This window comes from Takifugu rubripes, chromosome 2, assembly GCF_901000725.2.
Source record: "Takifugu rubripes chromosome 2, fTakRub1.2, whole genome shotgun sequence".
In the NCBI taxonomy this organism is placed as follows: Eukaryota; Metazoa; Chordata; class Actinopteri; order Tetraodontiformes; family Tetraodontidae; genus Takifugu; species Takifugu rubripes.
The window spans coordinates 12,178,587-12,204,810 of NC_042286.1; the positions used below are offsets into that span (position 1 = coordinate 12,178,587).

General features: G+C 46.9%; 4 protein-coding genes across 8 annotated transcripts; 2 read left to right on the plus strand and 2 right to left on the minus strand.

The window, feature by feature from the left end:
• Positions 1–97: 97 nt before the first annotated feature.
• Positions 98–5,406, minus strand: prorp (protein only RNase P catalytic subunit). 2 transcript variants are annotated; one of them, XM_011616854.2, is made up of 11 exons: positions 5,192–5,406; positions 4,668–4,921; positions 4,428–4,566; positions 4,104–4,338; positions 3,760–4,028; positions 3,620–3,667; positions 3,385–3,517; positions 1,219–1,329; positions 639–787; positions 355–553; positions 98–282 (listed from the first exon to the last, which is right to left on the minus strand). In XM_011616854.2, exons 2-11 carry the CDS (start codon positions 4,807–4,809, stop codon positions 136–138), a joined length of 1,572 nt encoding a protein of 523 aa, XP_011615156.2. In that variant the 5' UTR covers positions 4,810–4,921; positions 5,192–5,406; the 3' UTR covers positions 98–135. The 2 variants fall into 2 exon arrangements, with proteins under 2 accessions (XP_011615156.2, XP_011615155.2); XM_011616853.2 differs by having other exon boundaries at positions 4,668–5,406.
• A 215-nt stretch (positions 5,407–5,621) lies between these two features.
• Positions 5,622–9,199, plus strand: ppp2r3c (protein phosphatase 2, regulatory subunit B'', gamma). The gene is made up of 13 exons (XM_003975977.3): positions 5,622–5,806; positions 5,987–6,111; positions 6,303–6,407; positions 6,610–6,722; positions 6,976–7,073; positions 7,166–7,236; positions 7,339–7,471; positions 7,555–7,610; positions 7,803–7,878; positions 8,147–8,283; positions 8,398–8,535; positions 8,627–8,686; positions 8,789–9,199. Exons 1-13 carry the CDS (start codon positions 5,740–5,742, stop codon positions 8,981–8,983), a joined length of 1,374 nt encoding a protein of 457 aa, XP_003976026.1. The 5' UTR covers positions 5,622–5,739; the 3' UTR covers positions 8,984–9,199.
• A 142-nt stretch (positions 9,200–9,341) lies between these two features.
• fam177a1 (family with sequence similarity 177 member A1) lies at positions 9,342–11,576 on the minus strand. Its single transcript, XM_003975976.3, has 5 exons — positions 11,285–11,576; positions 10,802–10,987; positions 10,614–10,680; positions 10,386–10,483; positions 9,342–10,221 (listed from the first exon to the last, which is right to left on the minus strand). The coding sequence occupies exons 1-5, from the start codon at positions 11,297–11,299 to the stop codon at positions 9,982–9,984; spliced, it is 606 nt and encodes a 201-aa protein (XP_003976025.2). The 5' UTR covers positions 11,300–11,576; the 3' UTR covers positions 9,342–9,981.
• A 364-nt stretch (positions 11,577–11,940) lies between these two features.
• On the plus strand, positions 11,941–24,631 carry ttc7b (tetratricopeptide repeat domain 7B). Of its 4 annotated transcripts, XM_029832677.1 has the most exons (23): positions 11,941–12,100; positions 13,037–13,191; positions 13,275–13,350; positions 13,556–13,648; positions 13,827–13,990; positions 14,558–14,679; positions 14,902–14,980; positions 15,387–15,562; positions 15,707–15,770; positions 15,853–15,990; positions 16,082–16,270; positions 16,364–16,481; positions 16,683–16,740; positions 17,319–17,391; positions 17,522–17,682; positions 17,759–17,875; positions 18,288–18,385; positions 18,739–19,002; positions 19,799–19,849; positions 21,256–21,396; positions 21,812–22,014; positions 22,873–22,946; positions 23,183–24,631. In XM_029832677.1, exons 1-23 carry the CDS (start codon positions 11,980–11,982, stop codon positions 23,328–23,330), a joined length of 2,883 nt encoding a protein of 960 aa, XP_029688537.1. In that variant the 5' UTR covers positions 11,941–11,979; the 3' UTR covers positions 23,331–24,631. The 4 variants fall into 4 exon arrangements, with proteins under 4 accessions (XP_029688537.1, XP_029688538.1, XP_011615154.1 ...); XM_029832678.1 differs by lacking the exon at positions 19,799–19,849; XM_011616852.2 differs by lacking the exon at positions 18,739–19,002.
• Positions 24,632–26,224: the final 1,593 nt, after the last annotated feature.

Below are 26,224 nucleotides of genomic sequence, written 5' to 3' on the forward strand. Positions count from 1 at the left end.
AAAAAAACAAATGAAAGATTTTCCTATCCGGGGGAAACGAGCCTGCACTTCAACTTGATAATGAAGCAAGAGATCAATCAGAGCTCACACCATGAAGTTACATGTGATGGAAGGTTTTAATTAAAGGCTCCTGTGCTACGAGTGTGCAGCCATTTCCCCTCTTTTGGTGAGACAGAGCCACCGCTGCGGGACTTCATAAGTGCTCCTGTCCTCCGTGTCATCGTAGGGAATGTGCCAGGCGTCCTCTGAGCTCTGGACAATGGTGTCATAACTGGGAACGCTCTGAAAAACACCGACCGGACATCACTAATTGATATATCCAAGCTTCTACCCCCTCTCGACCCCCTTTCTCACCAGGAACCGGATCCCCCTGGCAGCGGAGACGGATCCATCCAACACCATCTGGTGGCCCCTCTGCCATTTGAAGAAGAGCCGCCGGGTGGCTGCGTCCGTCAGGCACGCCTTGTGGTCCCTCATCAGGTCTCTGCTCACAAACCGACAGTGGTTCCCGGAGAACAGCGTGGCGTAGAGCAAGAAGGGGTCGTCCTCCGATCTGAAAGGCAAAGACGACCAAACTAGCAAGGCAAGGCCAGTCCACCACCCCTCTAAGGAGGGTAAATTCCAGAAAAGACGCTCACATGTTTTCAGTAAAGAAGCAATGGGCCTTCTGTTGTACCAGGTTCATGTCGTGTCTCACCCAGGACCTGGAGGGCTGCAGCATGTGTCTCCTCCCCAGCACCAGAACAGTCAGGCCCTGGTGCTGCAGCTCCGAGACCACCGCCAGCAACTGCAGCGGACAACACCTCCGCGTTTACACCCTTCATTTGTTGGAGGGCCTGGTCACGTCCTCTGTGTTATGTTACTTTTGACGACTTTATCGGCATAAACTTTGATTATCAGACATAAATGATTGATTGTAGCATGGATGGGGGGAAGGGGGGTGTACTGTCTAACGTAGACGCTGACATTTTAGTGTGCAGACACCCTGGCGAGACAGGAGGTGATATTAAAATCAGGTGTTGGCCGGTTTTGAAAGCACCTCCTACACTTTCTGCTCATCGGCGCTGCTGCATTACTCATTCTGCAACAGACAGAAAACCCCCTGGGTCGGACCGGCGCGCACGTGGGGCCAAAACCGCTTCACCAGAGACGCAGCTGTGTCTGCATGTGCGAGGCCCCTCCAGTTTTCTGGCCTCGTCCAGGCGCGCGTTTCCCTACCGTCTTCGATTGCCTGCTTTTGTCCTGGTTGATGTTTGCCACGTTGAGTCCGTCTACCACCACATCGAACGCCGGCTTCCTCTTTACAAACGACCTGAAGCTCTCCAGCTCCTGGACAGACGTAAAGCAGACAGAGACGGACTAAAAACCAAAATCAGTGGACATTCTTTTTGCTCTTTTACAAGACAAAAGTCTAATAAAAGGCTGCTGCCACAGTGATAACTGGCTGTAACCGTTACTTTATTATCCCATGAACAAATGATGTTGGTTCGGATGTGCAGATGTGCTTTTATTAATATGAGCAATTTTTAAATGACTGTTAGCCGTCTCTGAGCGACGACACGGAACCATCAGAGTAGCCTGAGGTTAAATCTGTGTGAGAGGTGTGTGTGAACTGTTTCACTTTTACATCAGCGGCAGCACAGAAAGCGGCTGTTGTGAATTTCCCTGAATGTGAACTTTGACTGTGTCAAAGAACAAATGCAAAAAATTTTGATCTAACTGAGGCCGAAATATCCTAAAAATAAAACTTTAGCAGCGGGGAAACACACAGGAATGTATTTTGTTCCATTAACAGTAAGAAGTAGGTGAAACTTTTTTGAATGATGTATGAGGGGTGTGTGTGTGTGTGTGTGTGTGTGTGTAAATACATAAAAATCTTGTTGAAATAAAGGCTGAAGAGAAAAAGAAAGCAAACAGATGGAAGATGAGATAGATGGAGAGAAAGTCCAGCATAATTGTCCAGGGACTTTCCAGAGCTGATATGTGAAACCAGCTCATTGTGCCGCTGTAGATAATATGACTGCTCACACACACACTCACAGACACACACACACGCACACACACACACACACACACTGAAGCATGCACACCCTTACAGTAAAAATGTATCAGCAGGTACAAACTGTACCCTGGTTACCCCGACAACATGAACTGATGTTAAAGGGTGATATATTATATAAAATCCTATCATTTGATTGATGTTTTCATTATTTGCTGATTTAAACGGGCCGACCCAGAAAAGGTCCCGCTAGCATCGTAGCCCAGGCTGGCCGTTGTTCTCAAAGATACAATACATTTTGACACTTCATCATGGTACAGGATGGGTTCATCAGGAACAGCCTAGCAAAAAAAACCCAACTGTCCCCGAGAGGCATTCAAAGCTGCTGCCTTGCTACAGGACAGGACGGGGGGGGGGGGGGGGGGGGGGGGGGGGGGTGTTGTAATGACGGAATAGTGGCTGTGTTGTCAGACAAACACATGGTACGTGAGTGGACTGTGTCTCAGAGGCCAGACGTCTTCTCCCAACTGTAACCTGAGAACTTCTGTTATTTCTTAAACGAAGAAAATGCCAGGATATCAAAAACGTGACAACGGCAGCAGACGTGGGCCTTTCCGCTGAAACCCTCTCAAAGGGAAGTTAAGTACAGTGTGACCTCATGTCCCACCAAGTCCACCACATGCAAACACGGCTCCTCTTCATCACGGTGCTGGACACCCCCCGCCTGTGTCTGACGCTCCGCTTTTGTCTGCCTGTCGATTGTCCTCAGTCCCGTCTCTAAAGGGGACGCCTGCGCGTCTTGACTGGTCCGTCTCTGTGAGCGTGCGTGGTGGTTGTGGTCCAGATTCTGGTGGCGATGCGCACGCTGGAAATCCCCTCAATAAACCCAACAGTTGGACCCACAAACGCCCCCGAATATCAAAAACAACAGCCTGCAAGTGCAAAACTCATGAATAAATAAGAAACCCCCCCCCGAAAGAATCTGAATATAGTTTTAGGTCCAATTTAACGACGCGAGTTTGCACGTGTATCAATGACGCCACCTAGCAGAAGTTAGAGAAGCCTGTCTGAACGTTAACTTTAATACTACGCAGAGATTAGTAACGTGTGATATGAGCATATTTTTATCGGGACTCTGCGTGTTAAAGGATTGAACGCCTGAAATGATCAACGTTCTAATATTCAGCTTTAAGGACTTTTCATTTATCAAATTGGTCGACACTGATGGCCATTTCAGCCTGATCAGATATCATCAATAACCTGTGAGCAGGAAAACATTAGTCATAAATCACAGATTTAAAGGGTGGGGGATTTAGCTGTGACGTTAGCGTAAGAGGCCAAGTCTTTCCAAAGACAGGAGAGTGTGTGTGCGTGTGTGTCTGCACCTTAGGTGTAGTTTTGGTGAAAACGTCTCGTCCTTGAAGGATGTCCGTCATCACTCGGTCCTTCAGCTGCTGGTACTCTGCAGCAGTCAGCTGGATGGATTCTAGCTCCGATTTACAGCAGCCACACGTGCCCCTGACACACAAACCACACGCGTCCTCCACAGGCACTGTTGCTTTTGCACCAATGCGAATGAAAACACAAAGATTTACTGCAGGCAGCAGCGATGCTAATTACTTTGTGGTGGCTCTGGTCCAACTGCCTGTCCAGGTTTCCCCCGGGAGACTAAAGACAGGAGAGAAAAGACAGACGTGAGAATGTGCAGTGTGTTTATGCTCACCAAGGTGCTCTGGGACACACTTTCCAGTCTCCGGTACCTTTCGAACCAGGTTTTGATGGTGCTAGCGAGGCTGTGGCCGGGGTAGATCTGGTTGTCCCTCATGTAGAGGAGAATCTGCAGCAGCTTGTCCTGGTCGTCCGGTTGAGATATTGACCTCCTCTTAAAAAGAGCGTCCCAGGTCTCCTCGTGTGGGGACAGTCCTTTTCCAATTAATTCCTCGTACAGAGCCCAGCCCGTCGCTGCGTCGCCGTGTTCCACCGCTCCGGCGATGATGTCGCCGTAGTTACGCGCCGAGGGCGTTAAGACCTGGACAGGCAACAGTAAGCGCACGCGCCAACGGCTTCACAGGTACGATTGCGCTTAAACCCAAGCAGTACTCACCCTCTTCACCTCGCTCAGGATGTGCAGAGCCTCTCGCCATCTTTCCGTTCTGCTGAAGGACTTGATGAAGAGTGTGGAAGCTCCAGTGTCCAGAGAGGCGAAACTCCCTCGCATGATGTCGTAGACTTCCGACACCTCGGCGTCGTGTCCGCCGCTCACACACACTGCCAGGTACCTCAGAAGCAGCTCATAAGAGAGCGTTCCCGTCTCCATGGCAACAAAAGTGAGTAGCGATCTGAAACACACAATTCAAATGACCTTTTACATGACTGTCCATACTTTCGGACATAGTAGCGATGGACATCACACACTTGTCCCTCTTACTTGGCAACGTCTAGCTGGGTACAGGAGGTAAACATTGCACACATCATCTGGATCTCAAAGCGTTGGGAATTTCCAAGATTTTCTTTCACGTTCCTCCATTCAGCCACAGAGAGCGGCCGGTCAGGAGGCTGCATCTCCCCTGGGAAACATTGAGATTTTAGCTTAGGAAAAAAAACAAAAACGCATTTCGGCTTTAATAGGTGCCGCAAAATGTCAAGAAAGTCAAAAGCAGATGACTACCTGCTTTCCTTGACCTGTCTGCAGACTGGTCCCACTGTTCCTCTTTGTCTCCAAGGGCCAGAGGTGAGTTCCTCCTCTGCCACTCCGCTGTCCTCTTCGCTGTCCCAGCAGCAAACACAGATCTTGGAGAGGAGTTCCTCATCCTCGCTCCATGCACAGCATCGTCCCACTCCTGTCCTTTGTGTCTGTTGGTGTTTTTGGTTCGTCCATCATGCTTTCTGTCTGTCCATCTTCCACTGGAGAAGTTAGAGTCTCTGGTGCACAGAAAACGCACGGAAGAATGCGGCACCAACGGTTTGCACAGAAACGGCTTTCTGGGGAAAAGGGCTGAAAGTCCTCGATGGAAGAAAGACATCGACGATTTCTGACAAATTATAATTTTTAATAGAGATGCGGATACCATGGCGACGTTTGAGCACATAAACTTGGCAAACGTGAGCGTAAAAGCGATATAAACACAGTCCAGTTATAAGCCTGATATAATCTGTGATATATAATGTTCAGTATTGTTCATTGCAACTTACTGGTAGGTTTGGTGAAAGACCGTTAAGAGTTTTTGCCCCCAAAACAATCAACCCAAATCAAATTCCGCCCCCCCTCCAATTAAAAAAATAAATGTTTACGTTAAGCACATTATGTCTTTAAAGATAAATAACATTTGAAAACCCAGGTCCCCTTGATATTCACTTTAGTTTTCAGCATGACTGCGGTCTCATGTTTATTACGTCATCAACTCTCGACAATTCTTTTTAATGTCGTCGTCAAGTTGGTGAAGATGACCTGAAAAATACAAAAGGACACATGCAGTTTGGTTTTGAAATAGGGTTTTTAAAACACACAGACCGTGAATGTGGTATCAACCATTATATTTCACTGAATATGAATAACTGTATTTTAATTCTATAGCCTGTCTTGACCCACGCCATACGTGTAACGCATTTATGATCTTTTTACTTTGAAAATCAACCGGAAATTGACCTTTTAATTCATTTCCTTGATAGCCGGCGCTTGTGTACGCTTAACTCTTCTTTACAGGAGTTACTGGAGTTTACTGAAAGTTAGAATTGAAATTATGTCTGAGGAGGAACAACCACGATGGTCGGATGTTTTGAAAAGGAGATTAGCAAACAGTAATAAAGGTGAGACACCGTAAACAAATTCAAACGCTAGCTACTTAGACATACCGGTATGTGTTAGCTATTCGCTGAATCAACATTGACATTTCCGTGTATCTGTGTATATTTGTAATACAGTATTGCACTATATAAGGATTTATTTTGTGTTTGTTATACTAACACCAAGATCTCATGGTTGTTCAGATGCGAGGAGCGAGGAGGAAATAAAAGCGGAAGAAACGGAGCTTTTCACCAAATATTACACCGAGTGGAAGGGAGGAGGCGGCAACAACAAGCCCTTTAGCAACATCCCAAGATTTTACTACAAGGTATTATAACCACAAACGATGATAATTGTGACGAATGCACATTTGTGCAAAATGCAGAGTTGTTGAAAAGTGTTTCCTCGTCCATTACATTCTTGATTAGAAAGTTTATCAACGATAGTATGATGTTTTGCGCAATGATTATGTACAAATGTAAACCCAACTCGGCTGATGATGGTTTGTATGATTTGTAGCTACCAGCAGAAGATGAAGTGCTGCTTCAGAAGCTGCGAGAGGAATCCAGGGCTGTCTTTCTCCAGAGGAAGAGCAGAGAACTGCTGGATAATGAGGAACTCCAGGTTAAAGACTCTAAATCTGCTGTTGCCATTACTGGCTCCTCTGGAACTCTGAAAATGTCTCCTTTCACTTAATCTAAACCAATTTATCAAACTTGAGCCTTTTTCAGTTTTTGACCAAACCAGTTTGTTCCCAAATTATTTTTGGTATGATACATGCAGAACCAGTTACCTTCGTTTTTTTTTTTTAAACAACCTTTTCTAGAGCTTGTGGTTTTTACTCGATAAGCACCAGGTGCCACCTTTGAGTGGCGAGGAGGCGATGATCAGCTACGAATCCTACCTGCAAGTGAGGGACAAGGCTGGCCCCAAGTGCAAGTAAGTAACAGAAGGGTAAAGACTTCATCAGACTGAAAATAGTATTTTGGTACTAAAGAAATCTCTGCCTAATCAAAATCCCTCCACAGTTTAACAATATTTTCACCGGAAGGAATAACCTAATGTAAATTCTCATTGCATTTAGTGCAAGAGAAGCAACAGAATGTTCTTTGTGCTTGGTAGCTGCAGGAAACTACTGAGTCTTGTCTGTAATTAGCAGGGTGAAAGCTTTAAATTGCTTATTCCACTTTAGAAATTTCTTCACGGCAAGAGTCTATGCCAAGTTGCTGAACAACGACCCTTATGGGAGGATCTCCATCATGCATTTCTTCAACTATGTCATGAGGAAAGGTCAGGAATGTCACATGATCTTCTTAAACTTCATATCTCTTTCCCTTGGTTACTTGGCACAGGATGTCACTGGTTTCTCTTCTTCCTCCCAGTATGGCTGCATCAGACCCGGATAGGTCTGAGTCTCTACGACGTGGCCGGACAGGGTTATCTCAGAGAGTCGGTAAGCATTTCGATCGAAACCACAACAACCCGTAGGAAACCAGTTCTTTGCAGGAAGCACTGAAAAAAGCTGGAATGTTTAAAGGGCCTTAATCTTGTGTAGGATCTGGAGAATTACATCCTTGAGCTGATCCCCACTCTGCCTCAGTTAGACGGGCTGGAGAAATCCTTCTACTCCTTCTATGTCTGCACAGCTGTTCGAAAGTTCTTTTTCTTCCTGGACCCCCTGCGAACAGGTGAGCCGGAGGCAGACACATGCCAGCAAAAACACCTGTTTTCTTACAGCTAATATCCACCTTTATATGATCTTTGTTTTCAGGAAAGATTAAAATTCAGGATATTCTGGCCTGCAGCTTTCTTGATGACTTGTTGGAGGTAGCGTCCATCTAGTTTTACTGGAACATTACAAGATTAAATCAAGATTTAACATTAAGATTTAATAAAGAGGAATTTCCAGATTGTGATGAGTTAAATAACTTCTCCTTTTGAATGCTATTTTGTATCCGTGTGACATGGATCGACGATAATTTCTTTCTTCTAAATTTTTCCTCAATCAATCATTCCCAGCTTAGAGATGAGGAGCTGTCCAAAGAGAGTCAGGAGTCCAACTGGTTCTCTGCCCCCTCGGCTCTCAGAGTCTACGGTGAGAGAATATCTGTATGAAACTAGCAGTGTCCAACGCTTGTGATGTGAAACACTCTTAAAGATAGTTTAGAGGTCCTGGATCTCAGTGTGTGTGTTTACCATCAGATACGGGGGCACATGCATCCACTCAAACTGTTTGAATTTGTATCTTAAAAACAGGAAGATGCAGTTTACCTTTTTATTTGTAAAGCCATCTAACATTTAAACACACACATAAGATGCGAGACGTGTGATTAAGGTGTCTGAGGTTGTTTTTGCTTCTATAGGTCAGTACCTCAATCTGGATAAGGACCACAACGGCATGTTGAGCAAAGAGGAGCTTTCACGTTACGGCACGGCAACGCTCACCACGGTCTTCTTGGACAGGGTGTTTCAGGAGTGTCTCACCTACGATGGTGAAATGGTACGGTGGGGTGGTTTAAAGGCGGCCGTATCACCAGAAACACGGCTATAATCCTCCACTCGTGTGTCCATGTCAATCTTAAAAGCTCAGGCTTATTTTCCTCTTGTGTCTCAGGACTATAAAACCTACCTGGACTTTGTGTTGGCATTGGAAAACAGGAAGGAGCCAGCAGCACTACAGTATATTTTCAAGCTTCTGGACATAGAGGAGCAAGGATACCTCAACGTCTTCTCCCTCAACTATTTCTTCAGGGTACCAGACGCACAAACACGAAGACGCACTAGACACGCACTCATGAATGATGCATGAACACTCACTGTGTTTGTGGGACTTGGTGTTTCAGGCCATTCAAGAGCAGATCAAACTCCACGGTCAGGAACCTGTTTCATTCCAGGATGTCAAGGTAGACACGCACACAAACACACACTCCTCTTATTCTGATATTGAGGCAAAGTTGTTGTTTCGTCCTTCTGTTAGTTGTTTAAAGACCATGTTTGATCCTCAGGATGAGATTTTTGACATGGTAAAGCCCAAAGACCCCTACAAGATCACCCTCCAGGACTTGGTGAACAGTTGCCAGGGCGACACCGTCACCAGCATCCTAATTGACCTCAACGGATTCTGGACCTATGAGAACAGAGAAGTTCTGGTTGCCAACGACAACGACAGCATCGGCGCCGCTGACCTCATTGACAGCTGAAAGTGATGCTTGTTTAAAAAGGTGGTTTCTTCCTTTTTGATGACATAAGTCGAAGGGAAGAGAATCATAAGATGTTACACTTTGTAAATATTTTCCTTTCTTGTAAATAAGGTGTTTTCAGGTTTCTGTTATATGTAAATATTTAACCTGTCTAATATTTAACTAAAGACGCTTCTAAAAATAAACAGGTGAGAAACTCAGAAATGTCAGATTTCTGTAAAAAGATGTTTGTCAGCCATTCTGAGTATTTTAGTACATTTCCGAGATTTGTGTAAAATAATACAGACCATAAAAGACTGAGTTTGGTGTAAATCAGCGTTGTAGATTGTAGAAATACTTCAGTCACACGACACAGATCTAAATAACAGATGAACTCATGTCATTTAATAAATTAAACATACATTTCAATATTTAGTTATCAAAACAAACAAATATGGAACTAACCATATTAGATAATAGAAAACAGCAACACAGTATTAATAAAGTTGTTCTAATTTAATAAAAATCAACATGTTAATAAATCCCTCGTTTCCCCACATCACGCTGATCAAATGGCTAAAAATAAGGTCATTTAAGCTCAGTTTCAGCAGGAGAGCTCCATGTATGTCGATATGTCTTTTTAAATAACTGCACTTTGCTCGATCCTGTGAATCTGCTAATAATATAAATTAGCTCTGGGATTAGCGATTAAAGGCAGCGCGCCTGTGTGAAACATGAAATGCCTGTTGATCACGAATTAATTCGCAGATAATATGTTCAAGTGAGAAAGTGAACGATTAGAAGCATCAGTGGGTTTATAAATTAAACATATTTCTGCTTTTCATGGAAAAAGGAGTGATATCCCTGACGACTTGTTTCACTTTCTAAATGGATGCGAAATGTTGAAGATACACTTAACACCTATATTCACCAGTAAATCAACTGCATTTTAAAGCCCTTTAAATTCCCCTGTATTCCTTTTATAAAAAGTAGAAAAATATGGATCGAGCGTGTGGTCGTTAGTGTGTTTCGCCTGTTGCTGTTGAATGTGAGGGTGGGGGGGCAGAGGGCTCTTTCCAGGCATCTGCAGGGCCGAGTGGAGCCTCAGGTTCAAAACTAAGGTTCACAAAAGAGTGTCCAGCTGCTTCAGGCTGCTCAGTGGTGGCGTGACGAAGAGCATCCTGCTCTGCTCTCTGCTGCTCCTCAAAACGCCGCTCCGCTGCCTCTGCCAGGCGGTTTTCTTCCTCATCCTCCTCCTCCTGTAGAGGTGTGACTGACATTTAGTACCGTTTATCTGAAGGGTTGTGAGTGTGTGTGTGTGTGCTTGAAGCGGCACCAGTGGCTTTACAGGTGTGGCTGTGTGTATTTACACACAAGACTGAAAGGAAGCTTAAGGATGTGCACCTGGTCTGTGTCCTCTTACCTCTTTCTTCCTATGGTAGTACTCATCAAGGGCATACTGGTATTTAGGAGTGGTGATGCCAAATAGAGAGGCCAGTCTCTCTCCCAGGTAGTCACATACTAAATAAAAGCAAACCATGCAAATGCTTAAGCGTTTACACACTTAATACTGGAACTATATGTAAAAAAACAAGCTCAATGAACAGTGAAATGCAGTGAATAATAGAATATTTAACCCATGTGACTTTACCTGATATGGTGGCAGTGGCCATTCGCCACGTTTGGAACAGAAAATATGGACCCCAAGTCAGTCTTGACTGCAAGTTAAAGTGAGACGTTTATAACAAGAACCAAAAGTCAATCGAGTGTTACTGCACAAACACCAGGGAACGTGTGTAACGTGTCAGTCCACACAGGTGGAATGCACATTTCCCCTACCGTATCTACAGTTGCGACCTGTTTCTTGGTCAAGTCTTCCTCTTCCTCCTCTTCATCTGTGCTGTACTCCTCCATGGTTTCTCCACTGGCGAAGTAAATGGTCCTGCGGGGGACCTTGGTCTTCTGCTGCCTGCTGTCATGTTCCTCCATCTCCACACTGTCACAGTCCATCGCCTCCTCAGCTATCTGTTTGCAAAGACAATGAGTTTATTATTAACAGACAGGGAATAGAAATGGACTCTTAGAATCCACAAGCCACATTCATAACTTTAAAATCAACAACTAATGATGTAGTAGTATCATATACTGTGATACTGTATACTGTATATACTGTATACTGATGGCTTAACACTCTACTTTAACTACTTTTGTTTGTTGACTTGTTAGCTTCTCTGCTAAGGAAGTAAAGGACTATTAATGTAGCATGATACTTTCAAATTTTCAATCATAAAACAAGAAGACAGTGGTATCAAACGGACCGACCTTATTGGTTTCCATTATTTATCCCAATCAGATGCCGACATGAGCTAATAATATCGCCGGATTTGACCCCGCAACTTTAGCCACTCTTCTTCTTCCTGCCTATCCTCTGCGATACTTCCTGTGAATATCTTTCAGAACCAAAATTCTAAATCTCTGATATATTATAACACTAGCAAGGCGTCATGCTACTCTTTTAACTTTTAAATGTAAGTAATTAACTACACAAACCTTCACCAAAACTCTACGAGTATCGCTAATCCAATAAGTAAACACATCACATCCGGAACACCACTTCCTCTCTTCACAATAAAAGCACACACACCAAAGGCTCTGATATCCATTTCCTCACATTATCACCGCATGGCATGTCGACAGCTAAATAATGTGATGAATGATGCTGCCGGGGAAAGGTTGCAAAGCTGATGCCGACAGTGATTACTGATTTCCATTTGTATGTACTTACTTTCATGTACTCGCAAGATATTGAACGTCTAATGATAATTACAGAGTATGTACCACCAACAACAATCCATAAAGGAATTATTATCAACAATGTTAGTATTATTACTGTACTATTATTATCATTATAAGCTTGTATTTTGAAAGTACTTCCGGAAGTTTGGTTTTCTTCTACGGTCCAGAAGTTACGCCGACGAGAGTGACTACTTCCGGTGTTTTGGTCGAGGCGAGCGAAGATGACGGCGAGGAAGTCTGGCTCACGACTTGAAACCGAGATTGAGCGGTGTCGCTCTGAGTGCCAGTGGGACAAGATACCAGAACTGGTTCGTCAGTTGTCGGCTAAGCTCATATCAAACGGTAGGAGACGTCCAGGGTTCCCTCCTGTTCGCTCATTTAACCTTTTAGGCCTTCGCCCTGCCGAGTCCTCGGTACTTCCTGACAGCGAGACCCGGTACTGTTTAGTCTCCTGGTGTTATTATCGCATAAACATTACCTTGGCATATTTTGCACGAGTCATACGTATCCAAATTACTGCATTGTATTTACGATATTGCAGTGCAGGAGACCCCATTGTAACTTTTATGGCCAAGAGCGTGATTGCAGGATTTAGCTTCTAACTGTAGCTTCTAACATGCAACTGTCAAACCTCAAAAGGTAGCACAGAGACTCAGAATACAAGATCTGAGTTAAAATCATTGATGACTCTATTGAGGCAACAGGTCATAGTTGCAATGGAATCCACTAATATTGTATGTGGTGTGTGCAAAAGCAGCTTTCCTGTATCACCTGCAAAGTTATGATTGAACTAATAGTCATGTTTAATTATCATTTAAGTCACTAAAATATAAGATGTCTTGATTATAGAATAAAAATATGAAATGAAAAAGTCTTCTGACTCATGTCTCAGTTATAGATGGCTGAGATCCCATGGTTATAGTTTTATAGTGGTTTTTATCCAGGGGACATGTAAACATTGTCAAAAGCATATAAAAATGACTATATTTGTGTTTCAGCAAACACTGATTATGGATTTTATGCGGCATTTGAGGCCCTTGTGATCTGTTGTATGAATGGGATCAGGATCAGGATTGCTGCTTATTTAAAAGGGGGGTGGGGGGGTCACATTCCCTCCTTAACTGATCCGTAACAGCCTAATGTGTATCTTAAACCCTTACCTTTTAAAAACAAGTGTTATTCATTTGCGGAAGAGTTCGGCCAACATGTTTTAACGCCGAATCGTCACACAAAGCAACAGATACACAAACTCACGTGTGGAGATGTTGGTGTGTGCAGATGACCTCGGCGAGCTGCTGCTGGGGGAGTGCAAACTTCAGACATACCTGAAGGAGAACCCGCTCAAACAGGGAGCCAGTCCCAGGGGCCCCCGGCCCAAACTGGTGGAAGTGAGGAAACATCTGACTGCTGCTCTGGACAGAGGGAACCTGAAGGTAAGTCGGCGCGAAGCAACGGAGGGAATTTTGGTGTTTCTGATTCGGCATCGCCTTTTGAAAGGTTGTTTCCTCTCTGACAGGCTGATTATCTCCAGGAGGCCAGCTTGTTGATGGCCAAACTGTGCTACGTCGAGGGAGAATATAGAGATGCTTTAGGTAACCCTTACTCTCTTTGGTCAGTGTTTATTTTTATTTATTATTTCGCATTTCTCTCAGATTTGAGAGCATAAGGCGGTGGCGGTATCGTTTGTACTCCGATGACAAAAAGCGATATACAGATCTATCACTAGAACCTCTACATGTGCAGTGTGTATGTACTGTATGTTGGTGAGTTTATTAATGGAAGCTGATGTGTTGCCAGGTCACTACGGTAAAGTCAGCCTGGATGAGATGCAGCTGGTGGGTGCGCCTGTCTATCGGTTGTCCATGATAGCTGAGGCATATGCAACTAAAGGTACAAGCACAGCTCATCCATTCATCCTTTTCTTGAACTCCGATGTCCTCACTGTCCTCTGGGACAGTTGCAGTTACGGTTTTGTCCACACGGTGGCAGCACCACACCACTACGGAGGGGCAAGCTTGAACCTTGGTGATTTCTTTATGGTCTGTCATCCTAAACCATCTCCCCTCAGGACTGTGTCTCGAGAAGGTTCCGGCTGCCTCTCCGTCTCTGTCGAACAAGAACACTGGCTCTCCGTCATCCGTTAAGAGCACCTCGGATAGAGAGCAGGAAATTATCACCTGCTATGAAAAGTCCGGGGACATCGCTCTCCTTTACCTGCAGGAGGCGGAGAAGGTACGAATTCACAAGTGTCTCATCCCTTCCCAGTTTTGTGGTGTGAAAGTAACGGACGCCAGCTATCACCAATTATCTTGTTAGAGCCCAGACTTCTCGGGTCCGGTGCCATCCCTGTGGGTGTGTGATTAATAAGCTGCTGACAGTGTGCAAGTACGACTAATGTGTTACAGCCCATAAACGCCTACTGCCTCAGATACCGCTTCCCCCTGGAGAACGTCTGAAAGTACAAATAAAAAAAGCAGTGAGAGTTCCAAAAATAATGCTTGATTTACTGGCATTTACTGTTTCGTAATCCAGAAACGTCATCATCAGTTCGTAATAGGAATTTCTCTTACTTGTTAATTAGGTAAACTAAGCCAGGGTTTCTCCTGGGACTTATTGACTAATAATAAGGAACAGAAATGATCATAAACAAACTTCGTGTGTCACCACATAATTTGTGTTTTTAATGTAGTTCAAATAAAGCTAAATAATTCAATACTTATTCATTCCGGATAAGTCAAATTCTTTACCGGTACTTCTTCCGTTCAGTTCTTTCTTTACACCTTTCTGTTCTTTTTGCAGGCCTTGTCAGCAGGTATTCAGAACCGCAGCCCAAAGCCGGGCCCAACCTCCCAGGACATAGAACTGGGCTATTTCCTGGAGACGGGCCTGCAGAGAGCCCACGTCATCCACTTTAAGAACGGGTAAGGGGGAATCTGTCTGGAGAAAAATCCATTCTTCTTGATAGTCGTGTGAAATCATGGAATAGTTAAAGGATCATCAACCAGAACCGACCCTGTCTGGGTTCTTTCCACCGGCTTTGCCGAGTTTAACGAAATCATACAGTAATTGAGATATTATTATGTCGCACAGATTGTTTTTTTCATCCGTGTTTGTCTTGTGGTTTCTCCGCACCGTTGCCATAGCAACCTGACAAGGGGAGTGGGCCGTTTCAGGGAGATCCTTCGTGCCGTCGAAAGCAGAACCACTCAGAGCCTTCGCATGGTGAGCGAACCTGTGTATCAGTTGATAGCCGAGGCGTGTGCCGCCAACGGGACAAACACACACCGATTTCTTTCGTTCCTGTCTTTTACCTTCTGTCATCACCGACTCGTGCAGCAGCTGCAGTGATGCGTTTGTCCGCGTGGTGGCAGCACAGCGTCAGTGCGGAGAGATGAGTGAATCAGGCAGAAATAACAGATTAAAAGTTGCTGCTTTTTAACATCTCTAATGTTCTCCAATAAATAATTTGCTCAGATTTGATTGGGATTTCTGTTTACAGACAGCATGTTTTGCCATATCCAGTAATTATGTAGTATTTTTATGTAAAATAGTAATTAAAACAAGACCCACATAAACAGATGGCTCCTATACAATTGCCAAATGTGTGCGTGTGTGTGTGTGTGCGCAGACCATAGCCAGACAGCTTGCTGAGATCTTACTCAGAGGAATGTGCGAACAGAGTTACTGGTCTCCTCTGGAAGACCCACCCACAGTGTCACCGTTGGACGATCCTACACGGCAAGGACACGTTCTCAGCAAGAACTACAGCCTCAGCCGGCGCCCACGGGTGTACTCGGGAGAAAAGTAAGTCTTCCTATTTGTTTGCCACTCCTCATAGTGGGAACAAAGTGGGAAGAGGGCCGCCTCGGTCCCCAAAATTCAACTGTTGCGCACTGAAAGCAGTAGTGCCTGGCGTCACCCGTCTTTCCACCCTTTCCGCTCCCTCAGCCTGTTCTGTCCTCAGGAGAACACGGAGGAGGCGCTGCTGTTGCTGCTCATCAGCGAGTCCATGGTAAATGTAGTCATCGTTGTTGGTACCTCATCTTAAAGCACTTTTTTGCTGACCTTGGCGTACCTGCATCGGTGTCTTAAAGGCCAACCGTGATGCTGTCCTGAGCAGGATTCCTGAACACAACAATGACCGGATCATCAGTTTGCAGTCTGCCTCCGTGGTGTACGACCTGCTGACCATAGCTCTGGGCAGGAGAGGCCAGTATGAGATGCTCTCCGAGGTCCGTGGCCTCGTTACCGGCTGCCTTTATGCAGTCATTGTGGGATGTGTGTATCCCGCTGGCTCATTTTGTTATTACTGGTCATCCTCAGTGTTTGGAGAGGGCCATGAAGTTTGCCTTTGAAGAGTTCCATTTATGGTACCAACTCGCCCTGTCGTTAATGGCTGCTGGGAAATCTGCCCGTGCTGTCAAGGTCCTGAAAGAGTGCATCCGTTTGAAGCCCGACGAGCCGACCATTCCGCTGCTGGCCGTCAAGCTTTGTGTTGGACCTTTGCACTGGGTGAGGATCGTCCCGCCCCTTCATTGAAACGTGGCCTCGGCGTTCTGGTTTATGAACTTCTTTCTCATTTTACGTCCTTCTGCTCTGATCCAGCTCGACGAGGGCGAGAGCTTTGCAAAAATGGTGATTGACATGGGGGAGAAGGCGGCCGAATTCCGAGCCAAAGGCTACTTGGCCGTGGGCTTGGTTTACAGTCTCAAGGCTACTGATGGTAGGTGTTGGTGCATCTGCCACCAGAATACAGTTCCTTTGTTAACAGTGTGAGGCCAAATTAAGAAATGACCCAAAAGACTGTTCTAATCAGATCTGCGCTGTCCAAACCTGGTTTTACCTTGAGCCTCCTCTGACTTCTACACCTCTTTTATTAATAGCGCAGCTGACACGACCTCTCTGTTTGTCTGCATCTCTGTAGCATCGCTTCGAAGCACACAGGAGGAGTACCAGAGGAAAGCTTTGGGAGCCTTCCAGAGGTCTCTGTTCTCTCTTTTACACCCACATTCTCCTCCGAGTCATTGTGCCACATGCAACACTGAGTTTCAGTTCCGGCTTGTGGCGCATCAACCTATTAATCCACTTTATTTTCTGGTTTACTGCTCATTTATTTGTGTGGTGACATTGGAGACATTACAAAATTTTGAGATTGTGTCATATTTCCTCCTTCCTGACGAGAAATATGAAGATATTCCGCCTGTGTGGTGAATCTACAGCCACCTCATAGCGAGAAGGGTCTGGACTTTTCTGAGCGACGCCAGCGTGCCGTCCTTGCTCTTCCATGGGTTTTCCCCGTGTGCGCCCATTTCCTCTTTCATTCCAGAAAGCACATTAGAGTGACCCTTCCAGTGTTTGATATGTAATGCTGATACTATTTATACACACTTGCAGCCTTATTGAAGCTGACAGAAAAGGTTCTACCTGAAGCTAAAAATATCTTCAGATTTCTGAACCTTTTCAGCTAAATCATGGAATGAAGTCCTTGTCTTGTAGCTGCAGAGCTCTTTTTCAATCTAAATCTTCTTTTCACATGGGAAACCTCTGTTTTTCTGTGTAGAGCTCAGAGTCTCTCGCCCACTGACCATTTAGCGGCCTTCTACCTGGCGCTGCAGCTCGCCGTGTCCCGACAGGTAAAGCGATGTTGAGAGTTCACGGGGCAAAATCATGACCATTATATCCATTTAAAAAAAAAAAAAGAGAAGAGTAGAATGAGGAGCTACAGTCGAGTCGCTTTGTGTCCTGACTGGTGAACCCCTGTAGATCCCCGAGGCTTTGGGCTACGTCCGGCAGGCGTTGCAGCTTCAAGGGGACGACGTCCACTCGCTCCACCTGCTGGCTCTGCTGCTCTCTGCTCAGAAGCACTACCACGACGCTCTCAACATCATAGAGATGGCTCTGTCCGAGTACCCAGAGAACTTCAAGTAAGAAAAGGTTTGATTTAAAGCCCGCGGTCTCTTTATTCGGGCACGCCTTTGACACGCGGGCCCTGCGCTGCAGTCTGCTCTATACGAAGGTGAAGCTGGAGTCCATGTGCAGAGGACCAGAGGAAGCTCTCCTCACCTGTAAACACATGCTGCAGATCTGGAAGAGCTTTTACAACCTTACCAACCCCAGGTATCCATCGACTTTCTGCCATAAACACTCACCTTTAGACACGTCACGTCCCTTTAACCCAGGCATGTCCGAACCCAGTCCTTGAGGACCACAATCCAGCCGGGTTTTCTGTCCAACCAGGCTGAAAATGCATTCAGTGGGATAGAAAACCCGGCTGGATTGTGGTCCTCGAGGACTGGGTTTGGACATGCCTGCTTTAACCAAACAATAATGCTTATTGAAAGGACAGCAAATAGTTAAACACATCAGCATATGTTAGCATGCGCTACATGAAAATGGCGGAGCTTCTAAATACGATGATGGACTTTGACACTTGGATACTGCCCGTTTGTAGAAATATGGGTTTTTTTGTTTGTTTTGTCCTGAGTCCAGTGGGATTAATGTGGATTTGTCCTTTGTGTGTGTGTGGCAGCGACTCTGGGCGTGGCAGCAGTCTGCTGGACAGAGCCATAACAGACAGACGACAGCTCAATGCCATGACTCTGCCTGATTTCAGTGACCCTGAGACTGGTACACACACACACACACACACACACACACACACACACACACACACACACACACACACACACACACACACACACACACACACTTAAGATGGCTCTTAATGTGGAACTTCTAAAGATAAATCGGCGTTATTGAAAGGGCACCGTTTGCTCTTTGCTGCTTAATATTGATTCATTTCCTTTAGCTACTAAAGAACCCCCCCAATGTTTTTATTGATTTATCCCCTTGATTTTCTCATCTACCTTTTGGTTTATTCCAGCCATTTTGAATGTTGCATAATTTAGAGGAACATTTCCAATTATTTTCTTTATTCTTTAATTAATTTCTTTTGTCTCTGTCCTCCTTGTCTGTGTTAGTCTCAGGTTCCTCCTCCTCTCGCTCGGGTTCTGAACAGCTCTCTCCCGTCTCCCCCTCCACCATTTCCACCTTTTCCTCCCCGCTCTCCTCCCCGATGTCCTCCCCCCTGTCTTCCCCTTCCTCCCCTGTCTTCACTTTCCAGCCTCTCCCTCCACCCATAAGCCCTTCCTTCCTCTGTCCCACTCCTCTTCCCCCCACGCCCACCAGGACCAGGACTCAGTCCTTTTCCACCCACATCACTCTCCGCCAGCTCTCATCCACTAGTAATTATCCGTAGCTTCCACGTGGGAATGTAGCATGTTGTTCTCTTATGAACAAGTGAAAGCACTTGAAACTCAGCTCACTAACCGTTTGGACCAGTGGACCTCCTAGTCCAGTTCCAGGTGCATGTTTGACCCACTGGATTTTGACGGAGCTGCTGCGGTTGTTTTTGTGTTTGTCTGTAGGTCTGAGGACACTGTGGCACCTCTCTATTCAAACTGCGCTCACTCTCCGTTGGGACAGTTTTGAGTCGGAGTAGTTGGGGACTGTCCCTCCTGGTTCCTTCCTTTTCTTCGCGGTCTCATTTCTGGTGCTGCAGCAACATCCGTTTTGTCTTGTTTCGTCTCACTTTCACACCTTTCCGGTCCCCTGCTCCCGCCCGCCCGTACCAGACAGTTCACGTCTGATTGAGACGTGTTTGTCCCGCAGCTGGTTCAACAGCTCAGCGAGGCGCCAGTGCCGCCATGCAAATTCCCAGACAAATCATTTGCCCCCGCAGCGTCTCAGTTTTCAAATCGACTTTGACAATTCAGCTCATGCAAATTTCTAAAAGCAGATAAAGAATTGATCCTCTAAGCTTTGTTTGTTTTAAGTTCAGCACTTTTACCGTCCTCGTTCTGCTCTATAAGGCGGCGGCTCGTATCGCTCTTTCCCCGGAGACTAAAGTTTACTTCCGGTCTTCCTCCGTGTTCCTGCGGCGTCAGCACTGTTCTGCCTCTGATCCCGACTCTTCTCTTCTGTCATTTAACAGTCAACATCTCTGTTTTCCCCCCATCCTCCCCTTTTTTTTTTTCCAAGGCGGCCTTCAGGACGCTAACATTCATGGTTTTCCCTACATGTTTTCTGTTTGTAAGTAGCCGTCCATCGACCACGTCACCCTCCTCTTTTCATCCAGTTTTCTTCCCGTGCTTTCACGCTCTTCCTGACGAGGTTCTGATATCCCAGAAAATTAAAAAAAAGCTGTTCAAAGGAATACAGGGACAGAAACGGGCCGCTTTCCTGTGGCCCATTAAGGGCCATATGAAGCAGAGCGATGCCTAAATTCTTTATTCTCTTCATGGAGAAGCAGAAGCAGCTTCCTGCTCGTAGCACAAATCAGCTGTGAAACGAGGCTGTGATGTTGAGCGCAGCGAACGCTGGTGTGAGACAGGCAGCAGCTCTCCAGCCCACCGTAATTAAAAGATGCGCTTAAAAGCCTTCGTTAATTCGACTCACAAGATTTCCAACCGCTATTGCGTACGTTTTATTTACGGCTGTGCACGTAGAACAAAGCGCAGGCTCGTCCAGCTCGGGCGGAGCTCCAACTCACCGACTAGTGCTTCTCTGAATAACCTGCGAGTCTGTGTATTCCTTTTAACTGAGCACGTGTGAATTTTATCCACGTTTCTAATCTTTCTGAACGTTCGGGCTTTGCATTTGGGTTACTAATCAGTTTGTGTGAGGTGCACTGTGGGTATCATCGCCAGGGCAACGAGGAGCTGCCCTCACATGTGCTGTTGTAACCCGGGAGCTCGTGCGCGCGTCTTTAGTGTCGAGTCATCCGTCAAACGTGGACTTATTGGTGAGAAGTTTCACCCAGACGTGGTCACTGTTGGTTCCCGAAAGGAGATTTTACAACATTTGGTGACGGGAATGAGGAAGAACCTTAAGTTAGTTTGGGAGTCATGTCGTGGATTGTTCACACGCGAGCAGCAGCATTAACCATTTATAAACATGTTAATTATAGAAAGGAGCAGAGCTGACACTTCCTGCCGTGTACAACCCCTGACACGGTTCTCTTTTTTTGGTGAAATGATGAAATTGAAATGCAACCAGACGGAACGCTCTTCTGTCGATGACTAAACCACAGAGTGCTCACGCATGGGTCCATTCGACTTTAACCAGAGGGGTTTATGATCAGCGACTACAGCCAGACTCTCGTTGTGGGAGCCGCACTGACGACATTTAATCTGACACCAAATAACTTTCAGGGGAGTTATTTCCCTCTTCCGCTCGACTGGTTCTGAACGTTTCGAGCCGCCGTTGAGGCGAGACGAGGCTCAGTGTAGCCGGTCCCACGTTCGGCCCCTCTGGTTAACCCGGGATGACACTGTTGCCGTGTGGATTGGCGTGAACCACTGAAATGCTCATGAAGACAGGAAACGTCTTTCTGTCTTCACTGTTCCTCTTTTCTCAGTGAAAACTGTTGTTCGGCCGCGCTGTGGCTGTGAAACAACGGCGCCGCCGTCTTTAACGCTGTCCTCGTGTCCACTCAGGCTCCGTTCACGCCACGTCTATCGCAGCCAGCCGGGTGGAGCAGGCGCTGTCCGAGGTGGCGTCGTCTCTGCAGAGCAGCGCCCCCAAGCAGGGACCCCTGCACCCCTGGATGACCTTGGCCCAGATCTGGCTGCACGCAGGTGCGTACACGTGCACACACTGGATTCTGAAGGCAGCAAACGCACGCCGAGACCCACCCGGAGACGAGGGTGGTTTCGGCTTGTGTTTGACTCCCCAGCTGCGCCCTGTCAGACGTGGTCACTTCCAAAGCTGATTTAATAACTGGGCCGCAGGACAGATGGTCCAACCGGCCAAACTCGTTTCCTCCATCTGTCCCGGCTCGTTTGTATCCTTCTAGCTGCATCGCAGCGATACGCAGGGCACTTTAGGAGGCCCTCGTTCTGCTCACCACCGCTTCTCTCCCACAGATTTGGCTTCCTTTTATGGAATCTATCCTGCAAATAGAACAAATCATGTTCTTGAGCTCAATCCTTCTAAAATTCAGCAGGCTGGAAGCTTCTCATCAATAATCCCTGCCGCCTTTTCTTCTGACAGCCGAGGTCTACATCAGCATGTCGAAGCCCGCCGAGGCCGCGGCATGCACGCAAGAAGCCTCCAATCTCTTCCCCACATCCCATAATGTCTTGTACATGAGAGGCCAGATAGCCGAGCTGAGGGGCAACATGGACGAGGCCAAGCGCTGGTATGAAGAGGCGCTGTCAATCAACCCGACGCATGTCAAGAGCATGCAGAGACTGGTAAGGGCCCGCCCGGAGCTTGTCGTCATGGAGACGACCCTTTTCGCTGTCCCACCGTCCAAATTCTACATACAGCAAACGTGCTCGGATCTGCATCTGCACGCCGCTCTGCGTGTAAGGAAAGGAGACATAGAGGAATGTCCTTTAAAAGACCCCACACGTCCTGTCTACGGGGGCTTGTTTATGTGGAGGTGGGGGGGGGGGGGGGGGGGGGGGTTGTGCTGGGAGAACAGGTTCCCCTTGTTGCTCTCTGAACGCCCCTCTGAGAGCTTCTCCTGTGCTGCTTCTCTCTCCAGTACATTTCCACCGCGTCGCTGCATCTGAAATACGAGCTTAATAAAACGGGTTTATAGCCGCTGTTAAGATGAAGGATGTTTGTCGTGCAAATTGACATCGCTCTGTAGAAAACGGAGGGCAGCGAGTGTAAAGAGCTAATGGTGTTTAAAAAGTATCTCTCCTTTAATCGCATTAACGTAGCTTGTTATGGATTCCTTTGGCCGCCTAACCGATAAATGATTCACTCTGCGATAAAATGAATTTGAACTTTAACGGTGTAATTAGTTTTTACGTTTACAGACCTGAGATACATCTCGGTAAACAGCCGAATTCAGACGTTAAATGCTGCTTTTTCATTGGCCGAGATCCCCAGCGACGCCCGCGGGTCCAGGGCGAGACTGGGGTGGCCTCCAGGCTACGCGGGAGCCGCTCCGTTTACCGGCCGCATCACATGTGGCGTCGCTCTTAAGCAGTAATCCCATCGTCACGTCACGCAAAAGTTGCCACTGTGAAGCGGCTGGTTCATATTTATGAGCCGGAAATGTGATTTTTGACCCGCTCGTCTCCGTTTAAATCCCGCAGGGTTTGATCCTGCACCAGCTGCAGCGCTACAGTCTGTCTGAAAAGGTGCTGAGAGATGCTGTGCAGGTCAACAGGTAGGTGTGTGTGTGTGTGTATGTGTGTTCCGAGGTCCAAAATACTCATTCTGCTAGCAAAGTGAGGACATTCTGGCACCAACTTCAAAGGAGAGTTTGATGTTTTAAGGTTGCAGTCAGAGTTAGTGGGTTAGTTAGGATGGTTATGGGAATGTCGTAGGTTTATAAAAGTCCTCACAAAGGTAGTAGTGCAAGGATGTGTGTGACAAACGCATTTGTCCTCTCGTTTTCCTCAGCACGGCCCACGACGTGTGGAACAGCCTGGGTGAGGTTCTGCAGGCTCAGGGAAACACCGCGGCAGCCACCGAGTGTTTCATCACGGCCCTGGAGCTGGAGGCCAGCAGCCCCATCCTGCCCTTCACCATCATCCCCCGAGCGCTATGAAACGCAGCGGCGTGACACAAACGAGCTGCACACACTTCCCGATACACACACAGCATGTCTGCATGCCACACGAACCTCACACACACACCGCGGACGCTCCTACCCACGATGCCGTTGTGTGGCCGTGACCTCCCTGCTCGTGTGTGTGTGTGTGTGTGTGACCGCTTGTTCGCGTCCACGTTGTTCTGCACTTTGCGTGTCTTCGCACGAGTGTGCGAGGCAGCGACTGTACATATTTGTGTGTCCGGCTGTAACCATACACGCGTGTGATCGTCGTTTAAATATGTAAATACGGGTGTTGATGGTTCTAGTTGTTCAGTAGCCCAAAACATTTTGTTTACATTTTCTAGAGCTGATCAGGCCGGCGCCTCAGCACGCGGCGTTAGAACCCGGTCCTCCAGGGCCGAGCTCACACCGGGTTTTCTGACCCACCGGGTGGACGAGCTGCCCCCCCCGCGGAAGCCGTGGGAGGAGAAAACACGGCTGGATCGCGGTCCTCAGGGACCGGGTCCCGACACCCCTGGATTAGGGGGCTCAAGCTGTCAAACATGTAGATCCTCGAGATCTGAGCGCCGCCGCCAGGTCTCCTCGCCGCTGTTGGTTTAAACGATCTTGGGCAGCATTTAAGCAAACGTTAAAATGACCAGGTGACACTGGTTATATGTTTGCTTCCCTTTCAATCAGTATTCAGAAAATATTCCCTTTAGCTTTGCAGTTGAAGGGAAAAACGGTTTGTAAAAAAAGTCATTTAAATGTAAAACAGTTAAAGTAAAGAAAGTAAAGCTGGACTGACAAGCTGCCCCACCCTGAGCTAACGGCTCTATGATTATATTGAATCAACATTGTTAGTCACTTTTAAGATGGTGTAATTAATACAACCCCCCCCCCCAAAAAAAAAATAAAAAAATGACAGTATCCTCTTGTCTGGCCTGTATGCTAAGCTAAGCCCAGCTACACACAGTTTATCTGATTCTGGATGCAAAACTTCAAACTCTGTTCCCACACTGATGTGTTTCTTTTCGTTAGCAGCTGTTAAAATGTTACGTTAACGTACGAAAGACTGAATCCGATTCTTTTACACTCCGATGTGCCAACAGTCCCCTTTGGTTTTTGACGTTCAGAGCTGTATTGTTGTAAATTTGATGGTTCCAAGCGTATTGTTACTCCTGTAGACAGTTAACGATATCCTGTTTTTTTTGGAGTGTGACGTTACTGAGAAGCTGTTGAGGAATTAAGACGTTTACGCGTGAATGGCAACAAATTGGGCGGAAAACTGACAATAAAAGTAGCCAAAACGTGGAGTATTTTGTTGTATCATCACTGAACACGGATACCCCAGAGTGTGTGTGTCTGTGTGTGTGTGTGGTGGGGGGGGTGGTATCTGTGTGTGTGTGTGTGGTGGGGGGGGGGTGGTATCTGTGTGTGGGGGTGGTATCTGTGTGTGTGGTGGGGGGGGGGTATCTGTGTGTGTGTGTGTGTCTGTGGTATCTGTGTGTGTGGTGGGGGGGGGGGTATCTGTCTGGCTGTGACCTCAGCAGGTGGTGTGTGTTACAGGCTCAGGTGTGTGTCTGTCAGTACATAGGTGTTCACTCCTTTGTCTGGATTTTATGGGGGGATTACGGCGCCGACAGAATCTGTCCTCAACTGTCGGGACTCTTTGGGTCGGTCTCAAGCTGACGCCCCCCCCGACACCCCCCCCCCCCCCCAGCGACCCTGCTGTGTTCCCAGGTATCATTTACAGCCTCACCCCCCCCCTCCTCATCCTGCTGTAAAGGTCACGGACTGGACCAAGGGATCTCCCGCTGGGGTCAGGTCCGATCGGTCCGTTCAATCGACGGCTCAAGAAGCGTTTGGTTCCACGTGCATAAAAAAAAGTCCATTTTTTAATGGAAGAACCAGGATCTCAGCGATGATCTACTGAATCGGAACTATTGGATGTCCAGCTGACACCCAGGCGGGACCAGGCTGGACGCCTCACTTATACGTACACAACACCTTCATTTCTCCATCGTTCCCTTTATGTCCTTCAGAGCCGTGACGTAGATTTAAGATCGTTTTATTTTCTTCTATTTTAGCAGTTCTTGTTTCACCCCCCCCCCCCCCCACACACACACACAAATACAGATTACCGTCCTCGAGCTCCCAGTTTTTCAACTCGCGCTTTTCCCATTCCACCCACCCGACGGCCGGCTGTGTTGCCTAGCAACGCATCGTCCGCAGACAGAAGATGTCCCCGCGTTGACCCTCGGATAACCCGAATCATCTTCAGCTCGGCTCCCCGACGCAGCCCCGAAAATAAAGCCCGGACAAAATGTTACTTCATGGTATTTTATTGGAAAAACAAAATGTAAAGACTAGCATGTACAACTTGGAATGCAGATCAACTGAATAGTACAGTTGGACCGGGCCGGGCCTCGCCGCACCCACACCCACACGCACAATCTCACACACAAACACAAGATAGAAATACCGCAAAGGACCGACCCCGTGCCCACCAAACTGAACGCAACGCCCCCAAAGAATGATAAACGTGCAACCTTAAAGGCAATATGCTGCACCTAGACAGGCTCGGGTAAACGCTCGCGATACCGCCCGAGAGCTGCTGTTGTGTATCGGCACTACCACCCAGACCTCACCCAGTGCCCCCCCGAGGGGCTCACACCTACGCCCCACCCAGGCTTCACCCCTCGAAAATGGTAAACACACAACAGATAAAGAGTGTATCCTCACATGCCAGAAACACAGAATCCAAAAGAGATTTATTCCATTTGAATGTTTTTTTTTTTCTTAAAAATATCTCTCGCCGCTGAATTCTTTTAAGTTAGCAAACTGCAAAGGTTCTGCCGCGTCACTCGCACCCGTCCACCTGTTGGTTAAACCCCTCCGCCTCTTCC